Here is a 24,405-nt window from a genome sequence, read left to right on the forward strand (position 1 = left end):
AGCATAAGTGTTTAATTTTTAGGAGCTCTTAGTTATCTAGTTTATCTCCTGGCGTTTGTGCACTGTTAGTTATGGTTTGTATCCTATTTATGCCATGTGTAAGGGCTCCTAGCTTTGTCCTTATTTTTTCTTCCATGATCTTTATCATTTTAGGTTTTACATTATGTAAAACATTATGTATGACATGAGGTATGGGTCCTGATTCATTTTTTTACAGATGGACATCCAGATTTGCCAGCACCATTTGTTAAAAAGACTGCCTTTTTTCACACTCTTTTTTAAAAAATGGTGCTGGCCAAACTGGATGTCCCTCTGCAAAAAAATGAAACAGGACCCATACCTCACGTCATACATAAAAACTAACTCCAAATGGATCAGAGACCTAAATATAAAACCAAGAACTATAAAGATCATAGAAGAAAAAACAGGGTCAACGCTAGAGGCCTTAATACATGGCATTATCAGGATACAAACCATAACTAACAACACACATACTCTAGACGATAAGCTGGATAACTGGGATCTTCTAAAAATTAAACACTTATGCTCATCAAGAGACTACACCAAAAGAGTAAAAAGAGAACCTACAGACTGGGGAAAAATTTTTGGCTATTACAAATCTGACGAAGGTCTAATCTCTAAAATCGGCAGGAAAATCCAACAGCTCTACAACAAAAAGACAAATAACCCATTTAAAAAATGGCCAAAAAAATGAACAGACACTTCATCAAAGAAGACATTCAATTGGCCAACAGACACATGAGGAAATGCTTGCAGTCACTAGCCATTAGAGAAATGCAAATCAAAACCACAATGAGATACCATCTCACCCCGGTATTACTGGCAGGAATCAAAAAAACAGAAAATAACAAATGTTGGAGAGGCTGCGATGAGATTGGAACTCTTATGCACTGCTGGTGGGAATGCAAAATGGTACAACCACTTTGGAAAATGATATGGTGCTTTCTTAAAAAGCTAGAAATAGAAATACCATATGATCCAGCAATCCCACTCCTAGGAATATATCCTAGAGAAATAAAAGCCGTCACTTGAATAGACATATGCACACCCACGTTCATTGCAGCATTGTTTACAATACCAAAAAGATGGAAACAACCTAGATGCCCATCAACAGATGAATGGATAAACAAACTGTGGTACATACACACAATGGAGTATTATGCAATGATAAAGAACAATGATGAGTCTGTGAAGCATCTCGCAACATGGATGAATCTGTCTGTAGGGCATCATGCTGAGTGAAATAAGTCAATCACAACAGGACAAATATTTTATGAGATCACTGCTATAAAAACTCATGAAAAGGTTTGCACACAAAAAGAAACAATCTTTGATGGTTATGAAGGAGGGGAGGGGAGGAGATGGAAAAGCACTAAATAGGCAATAGATAAGTAGTAACTTTGGTGAAGGGTAAGACAGTACACAATACTGGGGAAGCCAGCACAACTTGTACGAGAAAAGGTCATGAAAACTCCATAGACACATCCAAACTCCCTGAGGGACCGAATTGCAGGGATGGGGGCTGTGGGGACCATGGTCTCGGGGAACATCTAGCTCAGCTGGCATAGCATAGTTTATAAAGAAAATGTTCTACATTCTACCTTGGTGAGTAGCATCTGGGGTATTAAAAACCTGTGAGCGGCCATCTAAGATACTCCACTGGTCTCACCCCTTTGGGAGCAAGGAAAGAAAACTAAAGATACTAGGGAAAGATTAGTCCAAAGGACTAAGGGACCACAACTGTCACAGCCTCCACCAGTCTGAGTCCAGTACAACTAGATGGCGCCTGGCTACCACCACTGAGTGCTCTGACAGAGATCACAATAGAGGGTCTTGACAGAGCTGGATAAAAATGTAGAACAAAATTCTGCCTCACAAAAAAAAGACCAGACTTACTGGCGTGACAGAGATTGGAGAAACCCTGAGAGTATGACCCCCAGACACCCTTCTAGCTCAATAATGAAGTCACTCCTGAGGTTCACCCTTCAGCCAAAGATTAGACAGGCCCGTAAAACAAAACGAGGCTAAAGGGGCACACCAGCCCAGGGGCAAGGACCAGAAGGCAGGAGGGGACAGGAAAGCTGGTAATAGGGAACCCAAGGTCGAGAAGGGAGAGTGTTGACATGTCGTGGGGTTATTAACCAATGTTATAAAATGATATGTGTGCTAACTATTTAATGAGAAGCTAGTTTGTTCTGTAAACCTTCATCGACAGTACAATAAATAAAAAGACTGCCTTTTCCTCATGTAATGGACATTGGTTCTTTGTCAAAGATCAGCTGACCATAGGTGGATGGATTTATGTCTGGCTTCTCAATTCTGTTCCATTGGTCTATGTGTCTGTCATTGTACCAATACCAGGCTGTTTTGACTGCCATGGTTATATAGTAATTTCTGAGATCAAGTAGTGTGAGGCTTGCTACTTAGTTCTTTTTCTTTAATAATGCCTTTCTTATCTGGAGCTTCTTTCCTTTCCATATAAAGTAGGTGATTAGCTTTTCCGTCTGGTTAAAGAATGCAGTTGGTATTTGGATTGGGATTGCATTACATCTGTAGATTGCTTTCGGTAGAATTGACATTTTCAAAACGTTGAGTCTTCCTGTCCATGAGCGTGGTATGTTTTTTCCATTTATGTAGGTCTCTTCTGGTGTTTTGCAATATCTTTCTGTAATTTTCTTTGTATAGGTGTTTTGCATCCCTAATTAGACTTATTCCTAAGTATTTTGTCTTTTTAGGGGCTATTATAAATGGTATTGTTTTCCTAATTTCCTTTTCAAAGTTCTGTTTGTGGTGTTTAGGAATCCAACTGATTTTTGTATGTTGATCTTGTATCCTGCTACCGTGCTCAATCTTTCTATTAGTTCCAGTAGTTTTCTTGTGTACTTTTTGGGGTGCTGTATGTATAGGATCATATAATCTGTGAATGATTTTTTAAATATTCTCTTCAATTGTTCTCCTCGGACAGTAATGGATACTTATTTCTTACAGGAAAATGTTTGCAAGGGAAAATGGAAACTTACAAGGGTAGGCTAATTTATTCTGGGCTACAGGCCACTCCTTGGGAGAAAGATGTGGCAGTCTGCTTCCATAAAGAATTAGAGTCTTGGAAACCCTATGGGGCAGGTCTACTCTGTCCTATAGGATCGCTATGAGTCGGAATCAACTTGATGGCAGTGGGTTTGGTTGTTTTGGCTTTAGGAAAACGTCTATTTTGTATTGTAAGTTTAGAGGCATAGACTTCAGAAGAATTAGGTAAAATTGAGTTAATCTCCCTTCTATACCACTCATTAGGCATTTCATCATCTGTGATATGGAGAGAAAAAGGGTAGGAAAAGGGGGCTGGATCAGGTGTGGAGGCTCGGAGGAGAGGGGGGCAATGAGACAGTTGCACTGGCTCTTTAAGGGTCTGGGGACAGAAGGAAGGGGAGGCTGAACATGGAGGGTGGAAGGAAAGGCGGGCAGTAGCCAGTGATGAGAATTTGAGCTCAGGCAGGTTAGCTCCAGTAGGGTAGCTTCTGCTGTGAGGGCCCACCTTCTGAGAGAGTGGGGGAAGTCTAGAGGCCTAAATGGTGCTGTGGGTGGAGAAGTACATTCCCAGCCCTTACTTCTCGGACCACAGTGCTCTCCATAATCTAACGCCAAACTAGTAAAGCTGGTTTACCCAAAGCCAGTGGCTTTGATAAGGGGTGGTGAGAAGGTTCGACTGCCCACCAAATCTTCCGTGATGCCTAACATCCAGCACAAAACATGGGGTCTCTCAAGCTGAAGACCTGAGCGATTAGTGTGAATGAACTGTCAGAACCTTTCTGTTTTGATACCATGGTGAGATTTAGGTGACAGGGGAACACTAGGAGAAGATTTTAGTGGTTCTTCACTCTGTTTGATGTAACCTCATATTTCCTGTTTTTAAGAGCTAAAAGCTGATTAGGATGCATAGTCCAGTAAACTATTCTGCTTTTTAATTATGACTCAGCATGAATGTGGGAATTTGTTTTGTTGTTATCCTAGGGCCTAGCACAGTACCTGTCACTCCATGAATTGTTTAATTGAAATATGAATTTTATCAATGAACTATTTTCATTATAAAGGTAAAGCCTGGAGTCTTTAATAGTATTGATAGGGCATGTATTTTTCCTTATGAGGAAGTACTTTATTAACCAGTTCATCTGACCCCAGAGCTCTTGTCAATGTGTTTAAAAGATTTCAGGGGTTGGTTATTGTAAGAGACAGCTGTAGTCATGTGGAGTGAGTGCTAGACTTGGATTCAGAAGACCTCAGTTTTCATTCAGACTGTCCCTCCCTCCCTGGGCAATATTGGGTAAATCACTTCTCTGAGCCTTCAATTTCCTCATCTGTAAAATGGGACCATTAGCTATTCTTATTGACTATGGTGAGAATTAAGAGGTGAACATTGGGTGTCAGAAAAAAATTCAACCCTTAGATTAATCCTGCCCTCCTCCTCTGCTCCTATATATGGGTTGTTGAACATGCTGGAGCAAGCTGTCCCACCGAGCACCCTGATGCAGCTCCAGATTGCTGGTATTGAATATCATCTGGACCCACAGTACTCTCTGTTTGTCAAGCCTATTATATATTCTTACTTAGTGCTCACTCCACTTTCCTAAAATCACTATTCCAGCCCTTTGCCATATATTAAAGTTCTTAATATCCCTTCCCTTTAAGAGTTGACTTTGTTTTCAGTTATAGAGAAGAAAAAAATCAAAGCTGTTCAGGGGACATCTAGATCAATTGGTATAACATAGTTCATAAAGATAATGTTCTACATCCTAGTTTGGTGAGTAGCATCTGGGGTCTTAAGAGTTTGCAAACAGTCATCTAAGATACAACTATTGGTCTCCTCCCAGCTGAAGCAAAAGAGAGTGAAGGAAACCAAAGGCTTGAGGAAACAATTAGTCCAAAGGACTAATGGCCCACACAAACCACAGCATCCTCTAGTCTGAGACCAGAAGAACTAGATGATGCCTGGCAACCACTACCGACCGCTCCAACCAGGATCACAATAGAAGGTCCTGGACAGAGTGGGAGAAAAATGTAGAACAAAATCCAAATTCATATAAAAGACCAGACTTACTATTCTGATAGAGACTGGAGGAACATCCGAGACTATGGCCTTTAGTTCAGTCTTAAAACTTGGATCTGAAGCCACTTCTGGGGATCACCTTTCAGCCAAATAATAGGCCTATAAAATAAACAATAACACCTGGGAGGAAAGTGTTCCTTAGAGCAATCAACTGTATGAGACGAAATAGGCAATATTTGCTTAAAAGCAAGGATAAGAAGGCAAGGAGGAACAGGGAAACTAGATGGATGGAAACGAGGAAGGCAGGGTGGAAATGGGGAGTGTTGGCACATTGCAGGGATAGCAACCAATATCACAGAACAATTTGTGCATGAATCGTTGAATGGGAAACTAATTTGCTGTGTAAACTTCCACCTAAAACACAATAAAATGTTTAAAAAAGATCAAAACTGTTAAAAAATGGAATCTACAACATGTTATCAATTCCATAAGGAAAAAGGCATAGAAATAAGACTGGAATGAAATATGCCAGAATGTAAGCAGTGGATATTTGGTCCTTCATACTTTTCAAATGTTCTGTTACAACAAGTATTACATTATGTTTCCAAAATAATGGGAAAATAGCAAAACAGAAAAACTACCACTTGTGGAGCCATCACCCACCCAGTGTCTTACCTGCTTTTCCCCCTTCCCATTCCTGGGTCAGAGGGAGGGGTCTCTTCCTTCCTATCGAGGGCTAATGTGACCATCTATGCTGTGAATTCCATGTTTTCTTGACTTTCCAGGATCTTGCATTGCCAGTAGGTAATCTTTTTCCTCCATATTCAATCTTTACTTTTCAGTCCACTTTTCTCAGTATATAAATATGCTTAAGTCCTTTCTGAATCTTAGCAAACAACAACCCCCCCCCAAAACCCCAACTCTACCTTGGCCTCACTCTAACTCAAACTCATACCCCTCCTTCCTTTCACAACCAAAGTTTTAGAAAGAGCAGTCTGAATGCCAGTATCCAGATCCTTATGAAGGAGCCCTGGTTGCGCAGTGGTTAAAGTACTCAGCTGCTAACTGAAAGGTTGGCGGTTCGAACCCACCAGCTGCTCGGCAGGAGAAAGATGTAGCAGTCTACTTTACTTTTGTAAAGATTTACAGCCTTGGAAACCCTATGGGGCAGTTCTGCTCTGTCCTATAGGGTTGCTCTGAGTCAGAATCAACTCAATGGCAATGGATTTTTTTTCGGTTTTAGATCCTAACTGATTACTCAACCCATTGTGTTCTGGCTTCTGCCTTCAAAACAGCCTTAAACGTGCTCTTGCCAAGATCTCCAATCACCTAGTTGCCTCATTTCAGTCTTTATCTTACTGGTCTTCTCTGAGGCATTTGACACTGTTGTCCATTCTCCCCTTGAAACTTTCTCTCCTTGGTTGCTTCAGCACAGCTGTAATGAGAATAGCTGCGATTTATATTGCACCTACTGTGTACCATGTCTACATACAGAAGGTATCTGTAGTCTTCATCCTAATGTGAAAGGTAGACATTTCCATGACAAAATAAAGAAATCTGGTTTAGGGAGTTTAAGAAGCTTGCCCATGATCACATGACTACAAAAGATGGAGTGAGGATTTGAAATAGTTCTGAAGCCCAAGTTTTTTCTACCTTAAGACATTTTTTCTCTTTCCTGTTTCTGTGGCTGCTCATTTAGAATTTTCTCTGTGGACGCATCTTTTTATGATACCCCGTTAACATGCATATTCTCCAGGACTTTGACTTTGGTCCCTTTTTTCCGTACTCTGTACAGTCTTGTTGGAAACTCCTGTCTATGCCATGGATTTATCTACGGGTTATAGATTACCAAGCCCAGCTCTTCCCTGAGCTTCAAGCCCACATGTGTAAATATGTGAGGCATTTCTACCTGATTATCCCACAGGCCCTTCACAGTCACCATGTCTAAAGTGGAATTCATTGTGTTGCTCCCCCATATTCTTTTCTTTTTGTATTCTGTATCCTTACCACCATCGGGGTCATCCAATGGTCCTTCTTCTCTCCCTGTCCTCCTCATCTAACTCATTGTGCTGTCGTATCAATCCTTGCTATGGCTCACCTGGACCTTTGCAGGTACTGTCCTGATCCCGTTCCGTGACTCTGGTTCTGACTCCCATCTAAGTTGTCTCCCATATCACTGCCAGAAATGATCTTTGTAGCACACAACTCCCATCATGTTGGACCCCTGCTAGCCTTCCTCAGTGGCCTCCCACTCCCTGGAGAGCCAACCTGAGCTCCTTTCCATGGTATCTCATGGCCTCACTTTTCCTTACTGCTCTTCCCTCATGTCCCGTCACTTCCCAGCAGCTTTCATTCCACACTCCCAATATTTGGGACTGCTCTGAATCCCCAGTTCTGTTCTCTCATGCCTCTCTGTGCCTCTTTCCTTGGTGTAGGATGTTCTCTCTGTGCTGGTCCATTGGGAAGATTCCATTGCCTCTTTCATATCTCAGAGATTCTGCCTCATCTGTCAAGTGTCAGCTCAAATACTGGGTCTTCACTTTTGTGTAGCCTCCCCTGATTTCTCCCAAGGAAGACTCAGTTGCTTCTTTTACTATATTCTCCCTACCCTTTGTATAATTAGCTTATTGTACTCTAATTATCCGTTGAGGTCCCTGGGTAGTGCAAACTGGTCACGCACATGCTGAAACAGAAAAGTTAAGAAGTTTGAGTCCACCCAGAGGCACCTCAGAAGAAAGGCCTACTGATCTACTTCTGAAAAAATCAGCCATTGACAACCCTATGGAGCGGTTCTACTCTGACACACATGGGGTCATCAAGAGTAGTTGGAATCAACCTAATGGTAACTAGTTTTTGTTTTGTTTTGTTTCTTAATCATCTGTTAACTTGTTTTTCTGTCTTTTAGATTGTCTCTCTTTTAGATAGTAAGGTTCTTGGCAGACACTATGACTATTGCTTTTCAAGGTTTTTTTTTATTTTTTTAACTGTGAAATTTGATGCACACAGAAGTGCATAAAACAAAAGTTAGAGATAATGAATAATTATAAAATGAACTCTTGTGTAACTATCACCCAGGTCATGGAATGAAATATTTCAGCACCAGAGGAGCCCCCTGTATCCCTTCCTGATCCCACACCAGCACTTCTTTGGATTCTATTACTTCCTAGGTTTTCATTGTAGCTGTACTACCTGTGGATGCATCCTTAAACCATCTGGCTTAAAGTTCTTGAACTTTATACAAATGCAGTAACATCATGCATATTTTGTTGTGTTTTGCTTCTTCCATTCAACACGGTGTTTGCGTGATTCATCCACATAGTTGTGTACAGCTATGGCTCTTAATTTTTATTGCTGGATAGTAATACTCTATTATATGAATCTACTACAGTTAATTTATCTATTCATGGGAATTTGGTTTATTTCCAGTTTGGGGCTGTTATGGTGCTTTAAATATTTTGTCTATTTCTTTTGTTGCCCGAGTGCATGAGTTTTTCAAGGTATAGATCCAAGAATGGAATTGCCTGATCCTGCATACATGAAGACGCGTATATCTTCAGCTCTACCAGATAATTCCAAACTATTTGTCAAAGTAGGTGTAAGTAGGTGTAGCAATTTACATCCTCTGGGGATCCTTGGAAACTCTATGGGGCAGTTCTGCTCTGTCCTTTCGGGTCGCTATGAGTCGGAATCAACTCGACGGCAACGGGTTTGGTTTTTCGGTTTGGTTAGCAGTGTTGAGAATTTCCATTGCTCTGCATCTTTGCCACCATGTGGTATTGTCAGACTTTTAAACTTTTATCAAGGTGATTGGTGTGTAGTGGTATTTCCCTGTGGTTTTAATTTGTATGTCCCTCTTGGAAATGAGGTTGAACACCTTTCCTGTGTTAATTGGTCATCTGGATTTCCTCTTTTGTGAAATGCCTACTCAGGTCTTTGCTCATTTTTCTAATGGATTGTTTGTCTTTATTTTATTGCTTTGTGAAATTTCTGGATATATGCTGGATATGTCCTTTGTTGATTGTATGTGTTGAAAATAATACTATACTAGAAAATATAATAGAAATTATGAAATATTATAATGCTATAAAAAATGCAATACAAAAGTGTATGAACACACTGAAGAGTTATTGATTATAGTAAGCTTTTACTCTTACCTTAGTACTACTAAGTAAGTTGAAACAAAATAGTTTGAAAACGCAAATAATTGTCTACGCTATTTCACACTAATCCTGTCCTTCCCTTCTTCTTCCCAGGTGTTATTATTGTCCCCAGTGCTGGTGTTGGTATTGTCCTGGGAGGCTACATTATAAAAAAATTGAAACTTGGTGCAAGAGAATCTGCAAAACTAGCAATGATCTGCAGTGGTGTGTCTTTACTGTGTTTTTCGACCCTATTTATTGTTGGATGTGAAAGTATTAATCTAGGAGGCATAAACATCCCTTATACAACAGGGTAAGTACAGTTGAAGAGGCATTTCATTTCATTAGAATTTAAGTGCAAAGTCCTGAAGTGTTTCTATACCTCTGGTCAGACTTGTGCCTGCCCTATGGCCCAGGTTGTTCTCACTGTGAGTGCTTTCAGCTTGCTTGTACTCTTGGAGGGCAGAGGCCGTGGTGTCTCCTTCTTCCATGTCTTTTTTGACCCTTAAAGGGTGTCTTCCATAGCATTTTGATTACAGCAGATATAGAAAAAATATTTGATGAATTAGTGAAATCTTTTCTTTTTTAAGGTAATGTTTTGAATAGGTAATACATTCACATAGTTTAAAAACATAAAATTCAATGAAAATGCAACATACAATGAGAAGTCTTACTGTTACCCACGTCCTCCATTTACCTGCTTTCCCCACCCCTCCATCCAAAGGCAAACAGAAGGCCACTTTTATTTATTTCTTGCTTATCCTTCCAAGGCTACTTTATGCAAATATAGTAAACTATGAATATGTATTTTAAAATTTCCCTGTTTTATATCCAAAAGATAGCATTCTATACATAATTTTATGAGCCTTTTTTTTTTGGAGCCTTTTTTTTTTAAAGTAACACTGTAGCTTAAAGGTCTTTCTGTATCAGTAATAATAATAAACAGAATAGATAAACTTATATTGAGCTTACTACATGCCAGGGATTCTTCTAATTGCTTTATATATATTAACTCATTCATCCTCACAATAATCCCATAAGGTAGGTGCTGTTATTACTCCAATTTTCCAGAAGGTAAAACTGAAGTACACGTCACGGTTAACCAGTGGTGTGCTGATAAATATTTAACACATGGCTCTCCAAGGAAAAAAGGCCCCAATTTGTAAAATTTACCCATTTCTGTGGTGTAAATACTCCCATCATACCGTATTTCAAGCTACCAACATGAAGACACTGAACGTTGAGTTAGGAGGAAATGCTCAAGTTGGACACCATTGCATAGTATTCCCATCATACAGATACAACAGACATAAATAACCTGATATATAGATACAACTAGATACTTTGTTATTGTTAGTTGCCCTTGAGTTGGCTATGACTCATGTCCACCTTACGTATAACAAAATGAAACATTGCTCAATCCTGCAACATACCACATGATTGTTGGTATGTTTGAGTTCCTTGTTAGATTGATATTAGACATAGAAAACAATAACATGTAGTAAAATAATTAGAAGGTGATGAGTTTTGCATATTTATTATCTTTGTTTCTACTACAATATTAAATTTATGTAATTTTTAAAGTGGCTGTACTTAGCAAGTAGTTGGCAAAATTCCTGAAAATTTAGCAGCTGGATCTCAGGGATCCAGGGTGGTTGCCTCCAGCCCAGTGCTGCAGAGAACACAGGACTTAATCTCAGGCCATCTGGCTACAGAGGCCATGCCCGTGAGCACTACTTTTTAATCACTGTATAGGCATTCCGTTTTATTCCATTTTGTAATTTAACCAGTCCCCAACTGATGGGCAGTTGGGTTGTTTCCAGTCTTTAGTCATTAAATACAACACTACAGTAAATAACTTCATGCATATATTGTTTCTATTTGTAGGATAAATTCCCAGAAATGAAATTGCAATAAATACTGCTAAATTGCCTCTGCAGGTGTTGTACCAATTTTTACCCCAGCAGCGCCATGTCTGAGTACTGATTTCTCCACTGCCTTGCCAACAGAAGGCAGAGAACTCTTCTTTGACAGTTATAAAAACCTGGCCTTTTATGTCCTGTGTACATGTAGGTTCAGTGAGGAGCCACTCATTCCACAGGACTTCACTGGTGCAAACCAAAGCATTAGCTTCCTTTGGATTCTCAGTGGAATTTTATGTTACAAAACATTCCATTTGAAATTTTAATAAGAAAAGCTTTAATTTTATTTTTCCAACCTAGAATATTAGAGCAACCAACAAACCAGCCAAAAAAAGAAGAAGAACCTGTAAATCAGAACTTATTTAGATTACAGAATACAGTCATTTGTCCTGAGAATTATTTTTCCACCGGGAGACAGGGTGTGTGTGCGTGCGCGTATGTAAGATGACAGCGTGTATGAGGTATGTGGCATAGGAAATAAAAGTCTTTAAAAATTGAAGGACAGTACAGACTAGTGGTAAGAACTCAGGTTCTTGAGTTGAATCTGAATTTGAATCTTGCCTCTGCTTGGTCATTTTCTTAATTCTAAGCCTCAGTTTGTAAAATGGGGGTTATGGTAATAGTACCTACCTTAGAGGCTTAGAGGCTGCCTTGGAACTTGCAGGAAAATTCGAGAAAGCATGTGTTTGACACCTGAATGGGATCACAAAATGGGAGCTTGTGGTGAGGTCAGTGGAAATGTCTGTGTCTCTAGGGGTGGGGCTGTTCTTGGTCAGCAGGGACAGTGATCCAAGATGAGCTGGGCACAAAGTGGAAGGAGAGAGGACAAGCGGGGCTTCCCCGGGCACCTCAGTGTCTGATTGTCATTGTGTCTGATTCCCATGAACTTCTGAGAGGAACGGCTTTTACTTCTCTCCCACTTTCCGATTCCTACTTGACTTCTCCAGTTAGCCAACTCCAGCCTGAAACCATACTGAGAAGGGGACGTGGGACATCCCAGCCGTCGATGGGAGCGGTAGTGTCAGGCTGGCGGCACGCAGTCCAGCATACTGACTGTCAGGTGATGAGCCACCTTCTCCCTCGCCTCAAATACAAGAACGAGGGGACTTTATTCTGAGGTGACAACATCTAGAGTAGAAGCTTTAGCTTTTTGAATTTCTTCTCGTTTCACTAGAGAAGAATTTCCTGATGAACCTCTGGGTGCTGAACAGAGGATGGGAATGGGTGGATAGATGAGAATGGAAGGGGCCACAAATACAGTTTTCTCTCCCACAGACCTTCAGGGAGTCCCATTGTTTTCAGCCCCACATCTCATTCTTGCCTCTGGTCACGTCTGGGCCCTTAGCTTGTGGAGGTTCCATAGGGCCGGCCAGCTCCTCTCCCTCCATAGCAGCTTTCTGCCCATTTCTTGAAAACTCATGCCCAGCAACTTGCCATTGTCGTGAAATTTGGTGTCTCGCTTTCCTTTTCTCTTTGCTTTTATGGCTTTATTCTTTTTAATTCTACTTAACTTTTCTTTCAGGTGTGTTCTTAGAAGGGGTGGAAGGTAGACTCTATGTCTTACCTCCTTTAAATGGAAAGTCCCCTCAAGACTGTTAAAGCCCTTGCTTAATGCCACGTCTGTCTTGCCAATCCTGAATCAACTGCTTCTGGACTTCCCAGCATTACTGGAACAAAATTATATAATTATGCTGATAGGTGCCTTTACAGATTTATGAGTTCCAATCTTAGCAGGCTCTGATCTTTGCTGAGCAATCCATTTCCTTACCCCGTCGGTGTCCTTTCCCATGCCCCACGATGGTTGTTCCAGTTTTCCAGATCCCTTTCTTCAAGTCTCCTATCTTGTTTTTTTAGCAGACAGCCTAGTATTCCACATTAGTGAGAGAGAGGAGGTGCGAGAATGAGCTCCCAGAACTTCTCCCCACTATCCTCTCCAACTCAGTTTTCAAAGATAGTGTTATTTTTGGAGGCAAATACTGGCTGCATCATTTTGTAGCTGTGTGATCTTGCAAAAAAAATTACCTAATGTTGTTGAGTCTCGGCTTCCTCATATGTAAAACTGGTGATAATGTCACCTGGTTCAAAGCATAATTAAACTAAAATACATGTGGTTGAAAAAATGAAAAGTTTATACAGAAGGGTAAAGAATGCAAATGAAATGTCTCCTTCCCCCATCTTCATCCTCTAATTGAAACCATTCAAATATTTCAAACAAAAATGTGTACTCTTGATTATGATGAGGATTATATGGGAGAAGCTTTCTGAGATTTCTTGGCATAGATTCTAGCACTTAGTTGGTGTGAAAAAGTGTCAGTTTCTTGTCTCTATTCCCTTCCAGGTCATACAAACTAATTTCCTTTTCTTCTTTAAAACATGAATGGATGTCTGGCGTCTACCTCTGCTCAGGGATGTTACTCATATAAATGTTGAAACTAGGAAGAACTTGAAGTAAATATGCATCTTAATTATCTAAATCCGTGGTAAATATGCATCTTAATTATCTAAATCCGTGGTCTGTGGCACACCTCTTCTCATTTGATTATATTCAACAAAGAAGCAACTCGATTAGAAGGGCTGGAAGTTGCTGCAGGCACCCAGTCGCTCTAGTATTTGCAGCCTGCCTTCAACAAAGTTTATAAATCGGCAAAAGAAAAACCCAGTTTCCATGGAGATTTTTCTCTGGCTTCCCAAGTACTTCTAGGAAGATAGTCTGAGAGTGAATTAGTGTAAACACTTCTGCGTGGCGCAGCACCCCTCATAGAAAAACAGGACCCTTTCTCTAAGCAGGGCGTGGGCTACATTTCAGCCTCTTCGTGCTGTTTTGGATGAGTGCACTTGTGCAGTGCCCAACCTGTTCAGTGGTATGTACTTGGCTTGCCTACTAAAAACTGTCTCCTGTTCTGCATGACTTTGAGATTTGCCTGTGGGATTTTTTTTTTCTCATTTTAAATGAAGGAGACGTTAAGGGAGTGGCAGTGAAAAGAGGAGGCTTTATCAGGAGCCCGTTTGGCTCAGATACGGTGATTGGCACTATGTATGTCTTTTATATCTAATGTTTACAACAATACACTACCATAGGTATTATTATTTCCATGTTTCAATTAAAGAAACTAAGGCCTGGAGATTAAGTGATTTGCCTAAAGTCATCAGTTATTAAGGAGTGGAATGGAGTCAAACCCAGATTACCTGATTCCAGAGTTCAGGTTCTTCCTGAACACCACACTGAGGTGCTGTTTTAAATGTTGTATTTCATATAGGCAGATACCTCTGTGCACACACACATAACACACTACTAAGAGAGCTAGAAAGGAAGTATCCACTTCTCTCATTGCTGCCCTGTTTCTTAAAATCTCAGTACAGGAAGTTACAGGCGTAACGCTGAGTGCTCTTGCACACCTACTGCCGTGCCTCTGCAGATCTTGAGTTCGTGGTCTCCATTTGCGTCCCAGACTCGCCACATGCTAGCTTCATGACTACGGGCGTATTATTTCACCCTTCTGTCCTTGGTTTCCACATATTTAAGTACCTCTCTTGTAGCATACTCTGAGGGTTAAATGAGGTACTTGGCAAATTCTTTAATCTCTCGGTACCTCAGTCTCTTTATTGTTAAACCAGTTGCCGTCCAGTTGACATGGTGACCTCGTGTGTGTCAGAATAGAACTGTGCTCCATATGGTTTTCAACGGCTGATTTTTTTTCAGAAACAGATTACCAGGCATTTCATCTGAGATGCCTCTGCGTGGACTTGAACCTCAAACCTTTCATTTAGTAGCCAAGCACGTTAACTGCACCTCCCAGGAATCCTTCCTTTTCATTAAGATGGCATTAATAATAGTACCTATCTCTTAGGATAATAGATAAGATAAAATAGTAAGCAACTGATGAATGAGGACTATTTCATAATATATTTCTCATTTTAAATATAAGGAGAAAGAGGTTCAGAGAAGTTAAATAACTTGCTTAAAGTCACACAGCTAGAAAATGGCAGGGCTAGGATTTGAACCCAGGTTCTGAATGCAGTGCTTTTTATTATTAAACTATCCTGAAATAAGAAGGAAAAAAAGGAAAAACAAAAAAAACAACTTCACAAAGAGGAGAGCACAGTATATAAGCCAACTCCATTCATTACCATTGGTGAGTGAGGGGTCCAGGTTCACCCGCACAGTGTATTTTCTGACGCTAAAGGAGTTAAGGACTGACCATCTTTGTATCAGCACTGAGTGCTCAAGGGTAACCTAAGTGCCTGAGATGAAGTTGGGATGATTCAGGAGGATGAACTTTTTCTGTAGTGTCCAGAGGGAGTCACTGTCTTTCTGTAGAATGAACCTGACCTGCTATTCATGGCTCCCTTAGAAAATTCAGGCTTGAGAGATGATTTCTCATTATGAAAGGTCCTAGGAGCTCTAGCTAATATTCTGGCCCCTTTGCAACTCAAGTAATTATAGTCTCAGCACCCAGAATTTCCCTGCTGTTTTAATTGGGAAATGTGTTTTGCTTCCCTTCTTCATCTGCTGAGCTGTATTTTGCAATGGTGCGTCCTAACCATCCTGCAGCCAAAAGAGCTGAGATTTAGCGTGAAAACTGTGTGGCTGAAGCAGTATTTCATACAAATACATTGGGTGATGTGAGTTATTGCTCTTCACTCTACCGCTCCTCAAAATAATTTTTTAAATTGGGGTTAAATATGATGTCCATGTACAGAATTTTTAACTGGTACTAAATCTTGATAAATCATTGAATAATTCTGGCTTTATTATCTTTCGTTTATCAAGTGTCATCTTTTTGAACGTAAAGCAAAATCTATTATATCATCTTCTGGTTTAGTGACTTGAGTGACCGGGCCAGGACTTCTCCAGGGCTGATTTCTTAAAGGTAAAAAGGGACAAGGAAGCGTTTTCTCAGTGTTTTTGTCTTGGCAGTGACTGTTGGACAGGATGGCCCGCTCAGTTCCACAATCTCAAGCTTGTGGTTCTCTCCGAAAGCTACTTCTCTCTGTATGGTTTTATTATTCCCCAAGGGTATTAAAACTAGACCTGTTGCCATGGAGTCGATTCTGATTCACGGTGACCCCCTGTGTTACAGAGTAGAACTGCTCCCTGGGGTTTGCTTGGCTGTAATTGTTACAGAAGCAGATCACGAGGCCTTTCTTCAGTGGTGCCATTGGTGGGTTCTTACCGCCAAACTTTAGGTTAGTAGGCAAGCACAAACACTTTGCACCACCCAGGGCCCTCCACATAGCATTAAGACTTTAGAAATTAAATAAATATGGCCTGTTAATTCAGACCTTTGCCTTAGCTACCCATAGGTGCATCTCATCTTCCTTGTCTTCATACCTAGCCTTGCCATCCAGCCACACAGTGTATTTAGATAGTATCCAAGCTCTTTCCAGGGCACTAGCATTTCTCGCCAGATGGCTCGTAAGTTCTCCAGTTAAACCATTCATCTCATCACCTGTGGTTCACAGACAGATTCGTGGACTGAAGTTTTTTTCCACTGTTCAAATCTCTTGGAACCATTCAAAATCTTTTGTTTATTTTAGGTATTACTTATTTTAAAAGCAATTCCTAAAAACTAGAGGGAAAAAGTTTGCTTAAATTATCTTAGGTGTAGGTGTTTATAGTTTATCATACCTCGTTTTGTTAATAGGCTTAAAGTTCATTTCTAGATATAATTAATTTGATTCCATATATTTTTGGCTATATTTGGAGATACAAACAACTTCTTTTACTTCATTTTAGGAGTACTGAGGGGATACAAAGTATAAGAAAATTTTCTTTCCACTGAGTTTTAAATTTTGTAACCAAGATCGAAACAAATCATCATGAAGTCTATAAAAGAGTGTACAATATTTGTTCAAACAAAATAAGCCTTTTTATTTCAGAAGCCCTTATGAATATTATTAAACTTAGGAATATTATTAAATTTACCAGTCTATGCTCTCATCTTAAAATAGTGAAGAGAAAAATGTTGATCATGTAATGTTTGTAGGAAATAAAATAGAATTTTAAATTGCATGTAAATCTTGATGACAGTATGTTATGAATGTTAACCTATGCACACACTGAAAAAAGACAGGAAGGAAATATGCTAAAATCGTAAGAGTGGATATCTCTGGGTACCAATGTCTATGTAAATGTAATTTTATTTTTTACTCCTTCGTGTTTGCCAAATTTTCCACAGTGAATATGTATTACTTTAATAATAAATAAAGGTATTCAACAGATTGTATAAGGGACACGGGTATTTTAATAAAATGATTTTGGATTTATATGAGATGGTTTGTATAAGTTGTAGTTTATTGTCTTAGTTTCTTAATGCTGCTATAACAAAAATACCACAAGTGAGTGGCTTTAACAAACAGAAATTTATTGTCTCACAGTTTAGGAGGCTAGAAGTCCTAATTCAAGGTGTCTGCTCTAGGGAAAGGATCTCTCTCTCTGCCGGCTCTGGGGGAAGGTCCTTACCTCTTTTCAGCTTCTGTTCCTCGGTTCCTTGGCGATCTTCATGTGGCCTGTATGCTCCCCTCCGTTTGTGCTCCCTTCTCTGTGCCTAATCTGCTTTTTTTACTCTCTCAAAGGTGATATGCTTAAAACACACTCTGCACTTATATGGTCTCATTACCACAACAGAGAAAGTCCTAATCCTAAATGGGATTACATCCGCAGGTATAGGGTTTTAGGACTTGCAACACATATTTTTGGGGGATACAATTCAATCCATAATAGTTATTTTACGTAAATTTTAAATACATGGCTTGAATTTGTTGGCTACAAAGCTAAAGGAAGCTTTAATAATAAAACAATGATTGAATGCAGTAGTCACAACTTTTGTGTATATAGTCCTCTGGTAAACCTAAGCTGTTACATAGATTATCACATAGTCCCCTTAGTTGATGATTCTTGCTCTCATCTCATGTAGGCAGGAGAGGTATCAGCAGTTATATTAACAGTGAAAAGACTGAAGTTGAAAGACTAAATGATTTGTCCCAATGTCAGACAGCTACTAAATAGTAATATGGAGAAAGTTAAGAAGAGGTGGAAGGAAAGTTTGGCAGCTGCTCTTTGATTTATGGAGAACAGTAGAAGTTTGTCAGATAGGGAAGGTCACGTATGCTTTAGGTCTTGGGGTGGAGTGATGGGTCACAATTGATGGTGTGTGTATGTGTGTGTGTGTGTGCGTGTGTGTGTGTGTGATATTTGCAGGCAACTATGTCCTTACATACCTAGCTGTAATGGCCCTAGATGCTATGGCAGATATATTTTATAGTCAACAACAATCTGTTTTATTATTGTAAATTGCTTTAAGTAAACACTGATTCTTAAGTGACTGATTTTTTAAAAAATTCTATTGTTGTACTTTAAGTGGAAGTTTACAATTCAAGTTAGTCTCTCATACAAAAATTTATACATGCATTGTTATGTGACCCTAATTGCTCTCCCTGTACTGTGACAGCACACTCCTCCTTTCCACCCTGGATTTCCTGTGTCCATTCAACCAGCTCCTGACCCTCTCTGCCTTCTCATCTCACCTCTGGACAGGAGCTGCCCATTTAGTCTCATGTATTTACCTGAGCTAAGAGGCACTCTCTTCACGAGTATCATTTTATGTCCCATAAAAACTCGACCCGTTGCCGTCTAGTTGATTCCGACTCATAGCGATCCTATAGGACAGAGTAGAGCCGCCCCATAGAGTTTCCAAGGAGCACCTGGTGGATTCGAACTGCTGAACTTTCGGTTAGCAGCCGTAGCTCTTAACCACTACGTCACCAGGGTTTCCTTATGTCCCATAGTCCAGTCTAATCTTTGTCTGAAGAGTTGGCCTCAGGAATGGTTTTAAGTTTGGGGTTGACAGAGAGTCCGGCGGCCATGCTTTCTGGGATTCCTCTAGTCTCAGTCAGACCATTAAGTCTGGTCTTTTTATTAAGTGGTTGATTTAATAAAAATTGGGCAGCAAGCCTGATTATTTTTTTTCCTGTTCTCTTTTTTCTGGTTTTCTTGAGGCCTGAATGACTGTGGGGCACATTAACACACCCCTCATAGGTTCCTTATCCTTAAAATTAGGAGGTTGTACTAGATAATCCCAGGGATTCCTTCCATCTCTCTAGCTCTATAATTCTGTAATTTTTGTAATAAACTATTATGTGTGACTCTCAGGCTTGCAGCTTGGACCGTGTGGTTAGAAGGCATTGTTAGGGGGGCTCTGTGCCTCACTTGAAGTTAATACTTTCACTGACCCACGAGTTAACATGAGCCTCTTATCTGGAAGGCTGTCTCATCAGAAATGCTTTCACTTATTGGAAAGACAGTGCATGTTCCCTTTGCACAAGGATTAGTGTGGTGCACAGCAGCCCTTGGGCATTTTATGCCCCCATGATGGGTTCACTTAGGGCTAAAGAGAGGTTGCTTGATGTTAAAAACCAGTTGCTGTCGAGTCAACTCCAACCCATGGCAACCCCAGGTGTGTCAGAATAAAACTGTGCTCCACAGGGTTTTCAGTGGCTGGTTTTTTGGAAGTAGATCACCAGGCCTTTCTTCTGAGCCACCTCTGGGTGGACTCGAACCTCCAACCTTTCAGTTGCAGCTGAGCACATTAACCATCTGTACCACCCAGGTACTCCTGCGAAATGTTACTCAGCTTTAAAAACTCGCACTGTTGTTGTCATCCAGTCTGTTTTCTGGAAGGTGAGTGACAGTCAAACAAGACATTATTATTAGTAGCGATGGCTGAAAGTGAGTGACAGTCAAACAAGACATTATTATTAGTAGCGATGGCTGCTGTGTCCATCGGCACAATGTAAGAGACTAACCGTGCCAGCATCTTTTTTGTGTCACTGTCACCTTTTCCCCTAATGACTTTTTAGTGACTGCCTACTTCCTTTCATGGCTATTTTTATTTGTTGCCTGAATTGATTTTCTTAGAGCTTTTCACATTTATCATTTCTTTGTATTAGCTACCATAATCTCATGAAAAAAGTGAAACATCCCCAAGACTGACCTTGACTGTGCCTCAGTTTCCTGAACTCGGGAAAGTTTTAGCCTCCCTGTAATCAGTGGGTCTTGAGTATCTGTTGATATTCTCTTTAGGTTCTTACTTCTTGAGTGGAGATAGCCTTTAAGGAGAGGCATATACCCTTGGAATCGGTGGCTGTCATAAATGAGTGCAACGCACGCTGTTAATATGAGGTGCCATGTAATTTCTAAATAGCAGCAGTAATAACCATATTGGTATGATGCTGAAGCCCATCATTTTGAGGACTAGCTTGCAGACATATAAAATCTCTTTTATTTGGTCATGGCTTGCAGCTTAGTTCTTGAAGTGCTGGTGAAGAGAATCGTAATGCACACCAGAATACTTTGTATATGATGCTAGTTAGCATAGCGCTCATCAACTTCATAGCACATCACTTGGCCTCCCTGGGACTCCATTTCATCATCTGTAGAATGTGGTAGTTGGTCTAGAATAAGGTATCTTAGCCTTGGAACTAGTGACATTTGAACCAGATAGTTCTTTGTTGTGGGGGCTGTCCTGTGCATTATGGATGTTTAGCAACATCCCTGGTTTCTACCCACTAGATGCCAGTAGCACCCCCTAACTTGTGACAACCATAAATGTCTCCTGACACTAGCCAATGTACCCTGGGGTGCAAAATTGCCCCTTGTTGTGAACTACTGGTCTAGAATTATATTTTTTTATTTTTTATTTTTTTATTGTACGTCAGGTGAAGGCTTACAGAACAAATAGTTTCTCATGAAACAGAAGTACACATGTTGTTTTATGACATTGGTTAACAACCCCACAACATACCAACCCTCTAACTTCTCAACCCTTTTTTTTTTTTGGTGAAAATACACATAGCCAAAGATACACCATTTCAAAAATTTCTACACGCACAGTTCAATGACATTGACTACGCTCTTCGAATTGTGCTGTTATTCTCACTTAAGATGAAGGCTTACAGAACAAAATAGTTTCTCATTTAACAGTTACTACAAATGTTGCCCTATGACAATGGTTAACAATCTCACAACACATCAACAATATCCTTACTCAACCTTGGGTTCCCTATCACCAGCTTCCTTGTCCCCTTCTGCTTTCTGGCCCTTGTCACCGGACTCCTGTTCCTCGTTAGTCTCATTTGGTTTTACGGGGCTGTCCACTCCCAGGCTGAACAGTGAACCTCGGAGGTAACTTCACCACTGAGCTAAAAGGGTGTCTGGGGGCCATACTCTCGAGGTTTCTCCAGTCTCCTTTAGGCCAGTAAATCTGGTCTTTTTTTGGTGAGTTAGAATTATGCTCTACATCCTTCTCCAGCTCTGTCCAGAACCCTCTGTTGTGATCCTGGTCAGAGCAGTCAGTGGTGGTAGACGGGCACCATCTAGCTGTACTGGACTCAGTCCGGTGGAGGCCTTGGTAGCTGTGGACAATTAGCCCTTTGGACTAATCTTTTCCTTGTATCCTGTTCTCTTCATTCTCCCTTGCTCCTGAAGGGATGAGACCAGTGGAGTATCTTAGATGGCCGCTCACAGGCTTTTAAGACCCCAGGCACTACTCACCAAGGTAGAATGTAGAGCATTGTCTTTATAAGCTGTGTCATGCCAATTGAGCTAGATGTTCCCCGAGACCATGGTCCCCAGAGCCCTCCGCCCAACAATTCAGTCCCTCAGGGAGTTTGGATGTGTCTGTGGGGCTTCCATGACCTTTGCTTGTACAAGTTGTGCTAATTTCCCCTGTATTGTGTACTGTCTCACCCTTCACCCAAGATACCACTTATCTATTGTCTATTTAGTATTTCCCCCCCACCTCTCCCATCCCTGGTAACCAACAAAGATTGTTACATTTTGTGTGTGAACTTTTTCATGAGGTTTTACAATAGAGGTCTCATATAATATTTGTCCTTTTGTGATTGACTTATTTCACTCAGCATAATGTCCTCCAGTTTCATCCATGTTATGAGATGGTTCACAGATTCATTGTTGTTCTTTCTCGTTGCATAGTACTCCATTGTGTGTATGTACCATAGTTGGTTTATCCATTCATCTGTTGATGGGCATCTAGGTTGTAGAATTATATTTTTAAAGTATATTCTAACTTTAAAATGGTATGATTCTAAGAGTTTGAACATAATGATTATCAAAGACTTGTGATAACTTTTCTTCTGTGCAGTGACATGAATGAAGGACAGAGTTTGTTCTGCATTTGCCTTTTTAGAATACTTTTTGATAAAAACTTTAATATTGCTATGGATTTATTCTTTCCATTAAAATTTGAGGACTCAGTTATCAAAGCTGAAATAGGCCACAGGAAAAAAGCCTTTGAACAACAACCCTTTATGTTTACAGATTAATGTGCATGGTTGGGATGTGCTCTGCTACTAGATGAAGGTACTCACCGCAGTCATTAAAGATGAGTCCAGGCACATAACAAACCTTCAGAAGTATTTTTTGGATGGATGGATGGATGCTTGGATGGATGGATGGACGGAGGGACGGACGGACAGATGAATGATCTGCTATGGCTAACACTTGTAGCTTCAGGAACAGTATTTCATCAGTGGTGCATATACATGGTAGTCATAAAAGCAGAAGAAAGAAGTCTTTAGTTATGAGCAACACAGAATCACTTTCAGTCTTCTGTGATGGCCCTCTGAGTCCTACCTGTCTCTGCTCCACTGCCATTTTCTTACACTTCTCTCTCCAGCCCTGTCTCCTTCCTGTCCGTTTTCCCCTTTCAGAGCAGCCTAGCACTTCTGACTGTGAATCCACGTCTGGGCAGTCCGGAGTGAAGGAGTGCTCAAACTCTCTTCGCTGGTCGTTTGAATCAAACTAATAATGGTTTGATTCCTAGTCTTTGAACATCGTTTCCTTTTGATTTTCTAGAGTCCCATGTCTTTTTTTTTGACAATTTTTATTCTAAAGCAAAGTTTTTGGTCAAAGGAACCTGTGTTGATAACTGTGATTCTTGCATTCCATGCCGATGTCCTCACAATGATGTTATTGATTTGGTAGAGACAGTGGTGTCACGATGGGGGTGCAGGGGGTGCAGACTGTACCCCCTGACACTGTCAGAGGGGGTGACACCAAATGATCTCAGGGTTCGCCGCGGCAGCAGCTCCCGGCAGGTGGGCCCTGCTGGGGGAGGGGCTGCCAAGGCAGTGACGTCACGAGGGTTGCTGTCACTCATCACCCAGTGAGGTAACTGGTCAACCGCCCTCCCACCCCCTACCGTCATCTGCCAGTCAGGGTGCAGGCAGCTGGGCCACAGTGCCCGCCATTGGGCGGAGAGGAGGGTCTCTGCTTTCGCCAATGGGAGAGGGGAGTAGCCGCAGGGGACGGAGCCGAGCGGCGTGGTGCTCAGCCCTGCGGGGGCGCGTCCGGGCCACTCTACCTGCGGTGGGGGGACTTTCTCCCGGCCGGCCTGCCCACTCTGAGCGGGAGGTGACACCATGAGTTACTGAACTGAGTGACACCATTTTACAGTTAAAGAAACTGAGGCCAGTTTTGTTAAGACATATAGCCAAGAGCCTACAGTGAGTAAGTTATTCTAGGGTTAGAACTGCTAAACCCAGACGTTGAGGCCATGAGACCAAGTCCATCACATTTAAATAAAGGGTAGAATTGAGGCAGGACAGATTATTTGATGAGAACGTATTGACTCAGTTGTACCAGAAAGTTGAAGTATTTTTCTTTATGTTTCGTTTTAAGGTCATAAAAAATAATTGTCTAGGATGACCACTTCATGGCACCATGCCTCTGACGTAATGGGAACGGTTTATCTAAAATGGACAAATTACTAATTATCAAGAACTATCCAATTAGTTCTGTTTTAATAAATGTTGCTTATGACCTGCTTTCTTTTCTCTCATAGACCTTCTCTTACCATGCCGCATAGGAATCTGACAGGAAGCTGCAATGTTAATTGTGGCTGTAAAATACATGAATATGAGCCAGTCTGTGGATCAGATGGCATTACATACTTTAACCCTTGTCTGGCTGGCTGTGTTAATAGTGGTAATCTTAGCACTGGGGTGAGTATATTTCACAAGTTCGTGTTCTCTTGTTAATCCAACATCCTGTGATAAGGACGTGTGGAAATCCATATGCAACCATGATGACTTCAATCTCTATTTTCAAATAACCTACAAAATGCCTTCTGACAAAACCTAGAGGAAAGAATTATTCAGTCCTTTGATTTTTATCCAAGGATGATTAGGGCACTTGGGTGTAGCGGTTTGGTTCTATGTTAGCCCTCTCCTACTTTACATTCTGTGCCAAGTCAGTGAAACT

At 40.8% G+C, this 24,405-nt stretch overlaps 1 protein-coding gene across 2 annotated transcripts in view; it reads left to right on the plus strand.

Moving 5' to 3' along the window:
• Window positions 1–24,405, plus strand: part of SLCO5A1 (solute carrier organic anion transporter family member 5A1) — an 80,988-nt gene that overhangs the window by 46,462 nt on the left and 10,121 nt on the right. For both annotated transcript variants that reach the window (XM_023727756.1, XM_023727757.1), the window contains exons 3-4: window positions 9,316–9,514; window positions 23,987–24,146. In XM_023727756.1, coding sequence (XP_023583524.1) covers window positions 9,316–9,514; window positions 23,987–24,146 — 359 coding nt within the window. The remainder of the gene's footprint in view (window positions 1–9,315; window positions 9,515–23,986; window positions 24,147–24,405) is intronic.

Source organism: Trichechus manatus, unplaced genomic scaffold (genome assembly GCF_000243295.1).
Source record: "Trichechus manatus latirostris isolate Lorelei unplaced genomic scaffold, TriManLat1.0 scaffold00018, whole genome shotgun sequence".
In the NCBI taxonomy this organism is placed as follows: domain Eukaryota; kingdom Metazoa; phylum Chordata; class Mammalia; order Sirenia; family Trichechidae; genus Trichechus; species Trichechus manatus.